Raw genomic sequence first — 12,374 nt, forward strand, 5'->3', positions numbered from 1 at the left:
CGCCCGGCGAGACGGGCTGGGAAAGCGGGAACGGCGCGGAGAATGGTTGAAATGGAGCGGGACGGAGTTCAAGCCGTTTCTCTTTTGTTCTTATAGAGCTCTGCAGTGCCTGGGGCAGGCGGGGGAAGCGCGCGGCAGCTTCGTCCCCGGGCAGAGCTGAAAGGAAGAACCTCAGAGAAATGGTCTTTCTTGTTTAAAAAAAAAAAAAAAGTTACACCGTCATCACACCTCACTCAGATGAGGTGTTTACTATTAATGTAGCTTTGACAGAATCACAGAATCGATTAGTTTAGAAAAGGCCTCTGAGGTCATTAAGTGCAACCTATAACCAAACAATACCTCGTCAACCAGACCACGGCACTGAGCGCCATGTCCAGCCTTTCCTTAAACACCTCCAGGGACCGTGACTCCACCACCGCCCCGGGCAGCCCATTCCAATGCCTAATTACCTTTAATGTGAAGAAATTCCTCTCACTGTCCATCCCAAACGTCCTCTGTCACAGCTTAGGAGTCAGCAACCTCTCACCCTGGCAGTGGTTGCCTGGCAGAAAGAGCCCGACTCCCCTGGCTACAACCTCCTTTCAGGTGGCTGTAGAAGAGGTTTTCAAGTTCACTTCAAATCCCAGGTAATGGAGTACAGCTCTCTTCAAATCCACACAGGTATTCCTTGCTCTATTTTCTCTGATTTTTGCGGCTCTATTGTGACACTTTCAGTATTTTACAAGGTAACACACTGTTGTAAGCACTGAACTGTTGCCCCTTAACTTTAGGCTTAGACCCTCAAATTCCATAACCACACTTGCCTGCCCCATCTTGTTATTGAAAAAACCTGCCAGCTTATACCCAGACAAATGTATGACAATACAGATTAAAACAGTGCCACACAGAATGGAGATTGCCAGGATCTGCATAAAAAATGTATTTTAATAACATATAAATAAGCACATTTAACTCTTACATTTCTCAGGTAATATCACAAAACCATTTTACAGAAAAAAACTCCTGAAAAAAAAATTAACTTGCTCAAGAGGCCAGCACAAATGGGCTCCACCTTCATGGTTTTGGGCAATATCAGGAACACATGGGATTCCAGTACAATTACCAGGGAGGGGATTTTCACCAGTCTGGTTCTTGCTGGTTCAAAGCTATGCTGCTGAAGCCACAGATACACTGGTGGAACGGGTACAAGACCTGATCAGCCAAGGAAAAATCTTCAGACTACATAATATGCTTGTTTCTGAACCACAGGCACAAGCATTTGTGCTTTCCATTTTGTAAATCAAGTGCTGATAATTCAAAAATCTGCTGTCCACACGTCTTGACTAACGTTTTGCACCACACTCCAAACAGACTTGGTGGCAAATTAACATTTTACTCTAGTTTATTACGTCCTCTAAGAATCATGAGAGACATCCCAGAGAGTCACTGCTTTGGCAGACAAGCCAGTAAGAGACAAAAATCAAGTTAGAAAAATGTTGCCTTCCAAAATGGACTATGATGCCACTTCAACAGTGATGACTTCACACTTTCCAGTATCTTGATCCGTGCAGGTAACGTGCAAGGACCCATCCCTAGATAAAAGAGAGGGTTATGTTTAGGATTATCTCAACACAACACTTACTGCATGTTCCAGAGAGGATAAAGAGTAGTCCTCACACAGATGAAAGGAAGACAGATTAGCATCAAAATATCCAGGGACAAACATGCTTCAACACAGATGAAACTGATTTATGAAATTAAGGTTTAATTAATTAATTTAATTTAAGTGTTTATGTATGCACTTCTTGCCCTTAAAGCATCTATCTTCTCTACATATGCTGGAATAGCTGTTTAAATCTTGCATTCAAATACTGCAATTGAATTTATTTAGTAAAGGTTTGTAAACAGAATACGTGGTAATATTATTCAAAATATTCACTGTGAGAACTCTAAGTAACAGCAACAGATTGATAAGCATGCCTTGCCATAGCACAAGAACTTGACTTTTGAAGTGTAAGTAGTCTTTAAATTCCAAAGATGATCTTCAACTAGGAAAACCTTAATTTTCAAAATCCAAGAATTAAGAAACAATACTGATCCCTACTTCAGCTAGGTATACAGTGACACAAAAAACTTAGGTAGAAATAGATGTTCTCTACTAAACTTCCTCTCCCTTTTTCACAGAAATATTCCTTAAACCTCCTTTAAAACAATGCTCGTTTTCTGCACAACAGAGTTGCATCCATAATCCCCTAAATGTTTTCCTTATCAGTGCTCAGTATAAATCTCTGTGTGACAAACAAGGCATTTTAGGCGAGGCCTATTAACAGGCATTAATATGCCCGATAGCTAATATAAGGAAATGAAGTATTTTGAACTTAAATAGCAAGTAGAAATTTCCTGTGGCGCTGTTTCTCTGCTTAACAACCCTGCCTCTAAAAGGACAGAGCCACTGTAAATTCTACAATCCTTCAAAACTGAAAAAGGCAAAGTCTCCTTCAGTTTTTCCCAAGAGTGTGGGCATTCAGCAAAAGTTCCCAACCCACTTCCACAGAAGTCTGGGATCCTGACTGCTCTCAAGTGTGGTTAAACTGATCAACTGTTCAGAAGTTGCTAAAAATAACCTACACAATTGTATTAAGCTTTGTTTCTTTAGGAATAGAACAATGACAGCACCAAAGGTATTGCAGAAATCCCGCATTTCTACAGGATGTACCCCTGCTAGGACAGTACAGTCCTGTGACCAATAAAATGCTGAAGTTTCACAAAACAAAATTAAACTAACAGGAGCAAAGACTGCTTGTCAGAAGTGCAACACAGCAGGGTAAACAGCAGTACAACAACTGTTTTGGGTACCTTTTCATAGTGAGAACAGTTAGGATATCATGTAGGCCATCCTCCTTTTTATCTAAATCCTGTAGTACAATCTATTAAAAAAAAAAAAGTTTGATTATAATCAGGTTCTCCAAGTTCTTGCACAGCAGTTCAAGGAAAGTGACACAACAGCTAAGATGTGGAAATTCATGTATTTTTAGCTACTTGCACTATTGTTTCTGTGGTTTGGTTCAGGATCTATCCCTCAGATAGCTGAAGTACCTATCACTCCCACAGTGTCCTTTAGGATCAGCACTGTAATTATTAGTTAACATCCCTTCCCTGTCCCCTTTAAAGGTATTTGGGCAGAATTAAGGCAGAGTAACAGTCTTCTTAAATACTCCATCAATTTCAGATACATCTGCCCCTTCCCTGAAGTTTTCCAAGGAAAACACATCATCACTGTTTCAAAAAAGCTGTGTTCTCTCTGTAGGTTGACTCCAACAACTTTAAACCCCCACTTGACAGAATCATTTCATTTTACCACTGTGATAAATTGAATTCAATATTTAATATCAAGATCCTGACCAATCTAGAAAGAACAAAAAGTAATCAACACATCAGCTATGCCATTTTCCTCATCAGTTTTATTTTTAAAATGTTGGAGGATCTGTGCACTACTGGAATAACTGGTAAAGATCTCTCATCCCAGGTGATCTTATTACAGTAGTGCCAAGTGCGAAACCCAGCCATTAAGGAATTCAAAGGGGAAACTTCAGTTTCTTTACTAAGTGTTTGAATACTATGCACGTACAAAAGAATGAATCAAGACCAATGCCAAGGAGATGCATGTCATTATAATTTTCTAACAAGTTTTGGTAGTAGTGGGATTGGTTTCCATTTTTTTCCCAGGTCCAACTGATTTCCAGGTGTTTGCTGTTAAAAGAGCACACGAGTGTGCATATACTCACCTGGGCAAATTTCTCTTCTTCGTTCATGGGACTCTTCCCCAATGACTCGTACAGCTCAAGGCACACAGAGGAAATATTTCCAGGAGCATGCAGGGTGTGCTGCCTTCGAGCTGGCAGTGGTGTCCCCGATGGAAACAGCACTGTGAATTTATCAGCCCCTGACTCGTCTACTCCCTTAAAAAAGAAAAAAAACATAGAGTTCACGTCTGTCTTTGAAATGCTTCACTGAGCTGGAAGTGCTACAGCAATGCTCCACAAGAAAAGAAATCCAAGATTCATTCCCTCTGTCACATTTACCATCACGGCAAGTAAAAAACCCAACATTCCTACTAAGAAGAAATCCAGCTATTGCAACATAGGAAAGATACAATCTATCTCCCCTTTAAATCCAGTTTTTCTGGTCATTTTTTTGTCAATAAACCTAAGTTACCATGTACTGCTGATCTATAGCAAATGTGCAGAAGTAATAATAAAACAGTGCTGTTTCTCTAACACCAATCATACATAATTAGTGTTACATATTCACTGCAGCAGTAAATTTTTCTAATATTCTAATTTTAGACTTACCTTAAGAAGAATATCTTTGGCAGAACACTCAATGAGTGCATCTTCTTCTAACAAGGTATTCTCTTTCCCTAGCAGAATTCCTGCCTCTATGGCTGCACCAATGGGAATAACTTCATCTGGAGGAATTGAATTCAGTAATTCCACAGTTGGGAAAATATCTTTGATCAGCTGCTGTAGCTTTGGGATTCGAGCAGACCCACCACAAAGAACTACCTGAAAAACACCAAAATTATTTCAAATCTTTATTCTGGCAAATAAAACAGACAGGTCACTCCCTGCTGTGCAGAAATGCAAACTGCTCTGGGATATTTTATTATCTGCAGTTGTTTAAATAAAAATTGATTTAATCTTTGGTTGACTTCTAATACTTTTGGTTTTGAAATTAAAGGAAATATGATGTCTTTGAAAAGTTTCTCTTTCAGCAAGAATCATCTAGATAAAGTAATACTTTGAAAATTGAAAATTTCATCACAAAAAGAACATCAAGTTGAAAGGGACTTCCAGAGGTGATCTAGTCCAACTTCCTGGTCAGAACAGGTATAGTTACAACAGGCTGCTCAGGATCTGTCCTCCACAGAAACATATTCCACAGACTCTGTAGGCCCTTAATTCAGCATCTGATTTCCCTCATACTATAAATTCCTTTCCCGGAATCTAAAATTTTCCCATGTTGTAACTTGTGCTGCTTGCCACTCACCCTTCCACCATGCACCTGTAGGAAGGAGCAAGTCAGGTTTGATCCATAAGTCCAAGTCTTATTACAGTGACTTTGAAAATCAGCCAGATCTGGAAATAAAGCTAACTCTCACTTTTCCTCATGTAAAACATAAATCTAATTTACAACTCTGAATTTTTTTATTTTTACATTTAAAGTGTTCACTGCCCCTCATCCAAAGCATTAAGGCCTGAGATGAGAACCTAAAAAGCCACCTAAGAACCACTGCCACCAGAAAACAAAAACTGTTCTCTAAATGGCCTGGGATACTTCATTATCCACCAGTGAAACAGAGATGTGACTCAGCAAACACTAATTAAGAGTCTGAAAAGGCACCAAGTGTCACTGAAAGCACCAGGCAGCTTTAGCTGCAGACCTGATGAGCCAATTCCAACAGCAATGAATGCAGCACCATTTGCCATGCACAGGTACAAAGGGGGTGAGATGAATTTCTTCTCTTACACCAAGGCAAGCGCCATTTGAATTAAACTACTAATGCCTGCTGCCTTGCCCACCATCTTTGGAATTAAAGCACTCTCCTGGTTTGGCACCTCATGCGGTTTTTAAGCCAGCAAGGAGGAGCACAGGCACCAAGTGGACATGAAGCAATTTGTTCCACTTTGAATCAAAACTTTGCCTTCCTCCAGAAGTGTCAGCAAACCCTAACCAAAGTTCAATGAAGGACTGAACTTAAGGAAGGTACTCCTCAGCCTGAATTTGGGCAGAATTACACAAATACACCAAACTGAGACAAATCCTCCCCCACCTACTCAATATGCAGCAGTAAAAACACACAATTGAATCTGACTCTACCTTGTACTTAACTTCAAGTAACTGAAATGAAAGCAACTACAGCAGTCCTAAAGATCTCGAGTCTATAGATTCAGTTGGATCCCAGTTAAAAATGCTTAAGCATATCATTAAAATCTGCATCTGCAAGGAAAACAGGCCCCACAAGTATTGTTCTTGAGGAATTATGAAGCATCCTACAGACAAATTATTTCTATTATTACCTTATTAATGTCATCTGCTGTAAATCCGACTTGCTGCAAGAGCCTTTTAATTGCTTCTACACATTTATTAAAAAGTGAAGAACAGATTAGTTCAAACCTCGCCCTAGAAGAGAAAAAAAAAAACTACAAAAGTATCATCTCATCCATTAAAGACAAATACGTGAAATGGAAGAACAATAATTTTTAGAATATGGTTTAGTTTTCCAACTGGTACTAAGGGATTTTTAAAAAATCATGTTTTCCCATTATTAATCTTCAAGTGATTTTGTTGTTTTGGAAGTATCTGTGCTATTAATTCCATCATGAACACCTACATAGAATGCACAATCATTCTTCTTCAGTGTACTCTAAAGAAAAAAAACAAACCAGTATTGTTGTTTTGACAACATCCAGTACTGCTGTCTTGACTTGTGTAAAAAATAAATAAAAATCTTGGAACTGCTTCATGACCTTTAAAATAGATACAAAGACTCAATTTTTAGAGGAAAATCAAGCTGTGTCTTGATTTTCACACAGGGAGTAGATTAAGCAAATTAAAAAACAAACTTGTGTTTGCCTTTGTCTCTTTCAACTGTGCAAAGGAAGTTCTACTCTGCACAAATACAACAAATCAAAGTCGGCAACACTGATCCACAGGACTGGCACCCTGATCCAAAAGTGAGCCGACCCCAGTTATACTGTATTGCTTCTCCCACTTTCAAACATGCTGTGCCTTATTTTAGCAGCCCCAACTGCTGGAGTTCTGGAATGGAAAAGTCTGTTTGATTTTGCTAAAGCTGCTGCTGCCTGGAAGAGCAATCAAAGTGAGCTAAAAATCAAGGAAAGTACAACAAAAAACAATAAGGGGGAGGAAACAGTCACCTTGACTCATTACAGTATCCATTCCCCTCCCATCAAAAACCAGACTCCAAAGATGGGGTGTCCTTGTGCCTTTTCACACTTTATTTTCTAACCATTAGGCAACACTGTTACTGTGACTGCCCTGACCACTACAGATTGCGGCAGCAGTATGAAACAACACATCTGCCTTCAATCTTATTTCCTTCCCTAAAACAAACACCACCAGAAATCAAAGCTTACTGAATGTCCATAACAGCACCTAGAAAGATTTCAGTAGCTTCAAAATCTGCCTTACCTGGACACATTGCAATCAAAATCTAATCCATCATACAGTGAATCTACAAAACAGTTTGCACTTCCCAGGGTTGATAAAGAATGTTTTGCAATATCAGCACTGTTCATTAACTTCATCATAGCTCTGGGATTTCCTCTAATATCATGTTTACAAGACCTGTATTTAAAAAAAAAGATGATACCAGTTTAAAGAGGCAGGAATTTGACTGATAACTCCTTCTGAAAGGAAAAACAGGTTAGAGCTCTTGAACTCTTTTTGGTAAACATTTCAGTATTAACTACAACGCCACTACTGAAAGTTTGCACACACCTCAACACAGCAGAGTTCATGGCTGAGCCCTTACAGTTCAACACCAGCTTCAAGCAACATCCACTCAAACCCAGGCATTTCCCAGTCTTCCTCCTCAGCCCCAAACAACTGACTGCTCCTTCAACACCATCTTTACTTGAACCATTTCACTCACAGATAGTCTGCTAGATTGCTTTGTTTTCTTTACAGCAAGCACCAGATAATGAAGTTCCTGTCCTAAGAGCAACATGCTTAGAATTCAAATCTTACCTCTGAAATTCAGAAGCTAAGTGTTGAGCTAGAGCTTCTGTGAAGCAAACTCCACCAATGCTGTCATCTGTGTTTGCAGCAAGCACACGATATATTCCACTGTTTACTTCTATGACTGTGATAGAAAGCGACGTTCCACCCAGTTTATAAACCAGCACGTTGCTGCCACATCAAAAAAATATTGAAAGTAGCATTAATTTTGACACAGTCAAAAGATGACCACCATGTATTGCAGGTTTTAATCAGGCGAAAAGTATCTGAGAATGGTAAAAAAAAATCAAACCAGAACAAAAAAGCTCAAACTGATACCAGTCTTTGCTATTTTGAAAGTGAATTTTCTGTATATTCATAAAGACAACCAAATGCACCTACTGAACCCAGGAGCTCTGCTTTAGTTCTTCCAGCACATGTAAAAGGATCCCATCTCCCACAATTAAAACCAGCTATGCCAAAATATGTTTAAAAAGGAATGCATTTTTCTTCAAGCCAATCAGCTTATTCAAGTCGGAAACTGGGGACAAATTTTTAAAGACAATTCTCAAAATATAAAGACCAAAACAAAGGGATTTAAAACACTATAAAATTACAACTTCTAAATGCTTCTTGTCTTGATTGAGAGAAAAAAACAAAACAAGCCTTATGCTAAGGTAATACAGCATTCCCTCATTTAAGATTTCTCAGGATTTAAGTACAGCAGCTTAAAAAGAAGTAAAATATTAGGATTTTACCTTTTCCCAGTGGGTGAATCTTGGCCAATTCCATAAGCAAGGAGAGCTGCAGACGGCTCATGAATTAATCTCATAACATTGAACCCAGCAGCTGCAGCTGCTTCCCTGCAATGAGCCATAACAGCATTTCATTTTACTCTAATGGTCTCACTATAGTCACACACTATTAAGATTTCACCTGAACTACATGTGCCACCTCATCAGACCTTGTTTATAGCATGGTATTAACAAAACTGAATGACTGGAAAAGAAAAGTACCAAGAAGTTCAGTTGCTACTGTGTTCTTCAGGTAACTGGATCTGCTGTGTGCTCCTTGTCAAAGAAAACACTGGTCTCTCAGTCTACACAGCCTATAAAAACTGCAAAACACCCCTCAATCATAAAATTTAAAACCCCACCCTAAATCAAACTTGGTAACGTATCTTCAGGTGTGGTATTAAAAGTTCTTGATACATTATTTCAGCAAGAATACTGATTTACTTCAAAAAGAATTTACTGTGCCTCACTTGTAACATTTTACTTAGGTATTTTCTTGAAACTTCAGTAACCCTGGGACTACCCCACAACTTGTTTTCCTCCACTTTCAAGTTATACCAGAGCAATAGAATGTTTCATTATAGACACTGCAAATCCCCAGCTCACCGTTTTCTGACCAACTTTTAGGGGTGCTTTACTTATTTTATGACCGTTAAATGTAATGGCTTCTACAGATCAAAAAAAGCCGAAATAGATGCTGCCATTTATGCTCAGCTTTAAGCATACTTATTATGTTTTCATACAGAGAAATTAACTGTTAGACCAGAAGTGTTTCCAAACAGAATTTCAAAGTAGAAAACTGGTATGTATTCCACATCTGCGCTCTGACAAAGCGGATCTCAATAGGCCAAGTAGCACCACTTGCTTTGGGGAGTATGAAGGGCAGGGAGGGGAAATTATGGAGCAGGGTGAGAAACTATTTGCATTTCAAGGGGGTCACTGAATATCCTGATCTAGAATGATGTTCTATCCTTGATGAAATCAAAATTCTGTCACTTTAGTGATTCAGAATTTCCTTTTGGTAGCATCAGGGAATTCCATTGAAAGTTTCTCAGCTCAGGATTTAATCTCTTGCATCTCTTGCTTTCCTATTTTCCCAGTTTAAATAACATCCCAGCATCTTGACTGATGGTCCCAAGCTGAAGTCCAGTAGCAGAATTCGCACTGTTGATCTCCCAGCCCATCTGCTTTAGGCACATAAAAAAAGAGAAAAACCTCAGTGCTCTTACCCAAGGGCATTTTTCTGATTCTCTCCAAAATCAAATGGTACTGTGACAACAACGTCATTCACATCTGAACCCAATGCAGACTGGGCAGTCTCTGTTTATAAACACAGGCAGAGCATGGTGAGCAAAAGCAAAAGGGAAAAAACCACGACACCTTAAAAATATGAGGACAGCTTAAAAAGCTAAAACATGTTATAAATTTAATTATTATGTACCTTTCATTTTACTGAAAATTAGTTTTGCCACATCTTCTGGGTTAATGAGTTTGTTATCTATTTCATACTGAAGTTTTCCATTCTTCTCAATTATCTGTAAGCAAAACCAATACACCTTTGTTAGACAGTAATTTGGTTAATAACAAAAAGTAATGTTTAACTTAGGTTCTGTTTAAAGTAAAAAGCACTGGACTGTGTAAATACTCTGCATTAGTACTCTACTACTAGGGAATAAATGCTTTCAAGATGCTTATCAAAGATCAGAAGAAGACCTGTAGCATCTGACAGACACAACAGTGACATTCAAGGACTTAAAGAGTCTAGGCTTCCCTTTTCTGTTGAGTTTTCCTTAGTACAAAAGCAATGTTTGGAACAAAAGTACACACTCCTGGTCATATTCTGTAAGAAAACCCCCAGCTATATATAAAATCACAACAATGTGAACAGTCAAGACCCAGGGAAAAACTTCTTTATGAATATATTTTCCAAGATAATTTTTCTCCTGTTTTGCAAAATTTTCTAGTAACAAGCACAATCTTATGCAAATTAACTACTGACATTAAATCAAATGGTTAAAGATTTTTATCACAAGATGCTACAACCCAAGTATCTCTAACAGCTCTAAGAAAAACCACAAGGCTACTACCTACATATATCAGGATTCATCCCTTTAGAGAATGGCCAAGAGATAAAAATTTTTCTGTTGGAACTATATTATGCTGGCAGATCTCAGAACATGGTTATCTACTGGATAAAAACAGAAACATTCCACATTAGCAGCAAAGGGACCTCATATGATGAGAGCTGATCGCTGCAGAACATGGACATGGCGTGGCCCAAACAATGACAAGAAAAGCATAAAATTATACAAATCATCATACTCACAGAGCATTTGCTTTCTGCAATATATTTTTTTGCCTGAGGGTCACCAGAGCTGCCCAGAAAAATGCAAAATATTAAAATAAATCATATGTTCAAAGTTAATTGCACACATTCATCTTGCTGATATTTCTTCTAACATCTCCAACACATCGAGCTATACTTGAACCAAAAAGTCCTGTTTTCACTCTACAGACACAAGTATAGAGTAAAAAAAACCCCAACAGTTCTGCCTGCTGGCATCTTTCATTCTCCTTTCCCCAAAACTTAAGATTGAAAAAACACCTACTACTTAGAGAAAAGGAAAACCCAACACATTGTTTTAACCTGCTATGCTCCACAACCATTATAAAAGATTTCAGTGAAGTCCTGCATCTGAAAGTGCTGAGAAATACACCAGAATGGACAACATCTTGTTGGCTCCTGTCAATGAAAGGGCTGTAACACACAGCCGGGTCATCACTAAAAAGTTTTGTCACATCTCTGATGTTAAATCCAACCCAAGAGGTGTAGTTCTAGTGTCACTATAATTACCAGTGCAAATTATCACAGCTCCACTAACAGGCATCACAACAGGAACAGAACCACACCAGCGGAATCACAACAGGCACTAATCAATAGTTTCACTATTGCAATAAAAGCAACACAAAGTTTCATGCAAACAAAACCATAGTGGATTTTACACACAGGAAAGCAGTCAGGCAACAAAACATTGTAGTCAAGAAACTTAAGTAAGCATGAAGAGCATACATGCAATTTGTTACTATATTTCACAATTTCATTTCCAGAGACAAATTCAGACATAAAATACAATGTTTCTTCTCTACTTTTCTATTTCCAGAAGCATCTCTTTGCTGCTGGAATGAAATATAGGCTACGAAATTTATAATATCAGCCTGGTCTAGGGGAAGGTGTCCCCGCCCATGGCACGGGGGTTGGAACGAGGTGATCATTAAAATCTTTTCCACACAAAAACGTTCTGTGACTCTATGACAACAGAATGATTTTCTTAAGAGATGATTTCAGTACTAGTGCTGAGACGTTAAACCAGCTTCAATGGGAAAAATTTCTCACCGCCCCTTTCACGCCCGTTCTCTTACCTTCGCCCAAGGATCTGCTTGACTTTCACTACAGTGTTTGAAATATTTCTTATCCTACTTTGCTTCGCAGCTAAGCCAACAACCTGAATGAAAAATAAAAGAGAAAAAAAAAGGAAAAACTGAGTAGCAGACAGAGCCCCCTCCCTTCCTCCTCCCCACATGGCCGTGCGGAGGGTCAGCCTCACCTCCTCGCTCTCCGAGAACGCCACGACCGCGGGAGTGACCCTGTCCCCGGCGTCGTTGGCGACCACGTCGGCGCGGCCATCCTGCGGAGAAAGAGAGAGGCACACCCGTGAGCCGCCCCTGGGGGCTTCACCGCCGAGGGAACAGCTCCGACCGACGGAGACCCCCGGGCCGGGACCCCCAAGCGGCCCTGGGCCCTCACCTTGTACACGGCGGCGCAGGCACAGGTGGCGCCCAGGTGGACCCCGATGGCCG

At 39.5% G+C, this 12,374-nt stretch overlaps 1 protein-coding gene across 1 annotated transcript; it reads right to left on the reverse strand.

The window, feature by feature from the left end:
• Positions 1-891: 891 nt before the first annotated feature.
• HSPA14 (heat shock protein family A (Hsp70) member 14) lies at positions 892-12,368 on the reverse strand. Its single transcript, XM_008638399.2, has 14 exons — positions 12,322-12,368; positions 12,122-12,202; positions 11,937-12,019; positions 10,843-10,891; positions 9,958-10,051; positions 9,746-9,836; positions 8,481-8,585; positions 7,753-7,914; positions 7,195-7,350; positions 6,060-6,162; positions 4,332-4,544; positions 3,765-3,938; positions 2,836-2,906; positions 892-1,571 (listed from the first exon to the last, which is right to left on the reverse strand). Exons 5-14 carry the CDS (start codon positions 9,962-9,964, stop codon positions 1,493-1,495), a joined length of 1,161 nt encoding a protein of 386 aa, XP_008636621.2. The 5' UTR covers positions 9,965-10,051; positions 10,843-10,891; positions 11,937-12,019; positions 12,122-12,202; positions 12,322-12,368; the 3' UTR covers positions 892-1,492.
• Between the last annotated feature and the right edge of the window lie 6 nt (positions 12,369-12,374).

Source organism: Corvus brachyrhynchos, unplaced genomic scaffold (assembly GCF_000691975.1).
Source record: "Corvus brachyrhynchos isolate BGI_N302 unplaced genomic scaffold, ASM69197v1 scaffold307, whole genome shotgun sequence".
NCBI classification, from domain to species: domain Eukaryota; kingdom Metazoa; phylum Chordata; class Aves; order Passeriformes; family Corvidae; genus Corvus; species Corvus brachyrhynchos.

Bases quoted from the DNA above. Each gene is read 5' to 3' on its own strand.
- HSPA14 (XM_008638399.2), bottom strand. The intron at 7,915-8,480 runs GTAAAATCCTAA...TTGATGTGGCAG, and splicing joins GATTCACCCACTGGGAAAAG to CAACGTGCTGGTTTATAAAC. The intron at 7,351-7,752 runs GTAAGATTTGAA...TTTTAAATACAG, and splicing joins TTAGCTTCTGAATTTCAGAG to GTCTTGTAAACATGATATTA.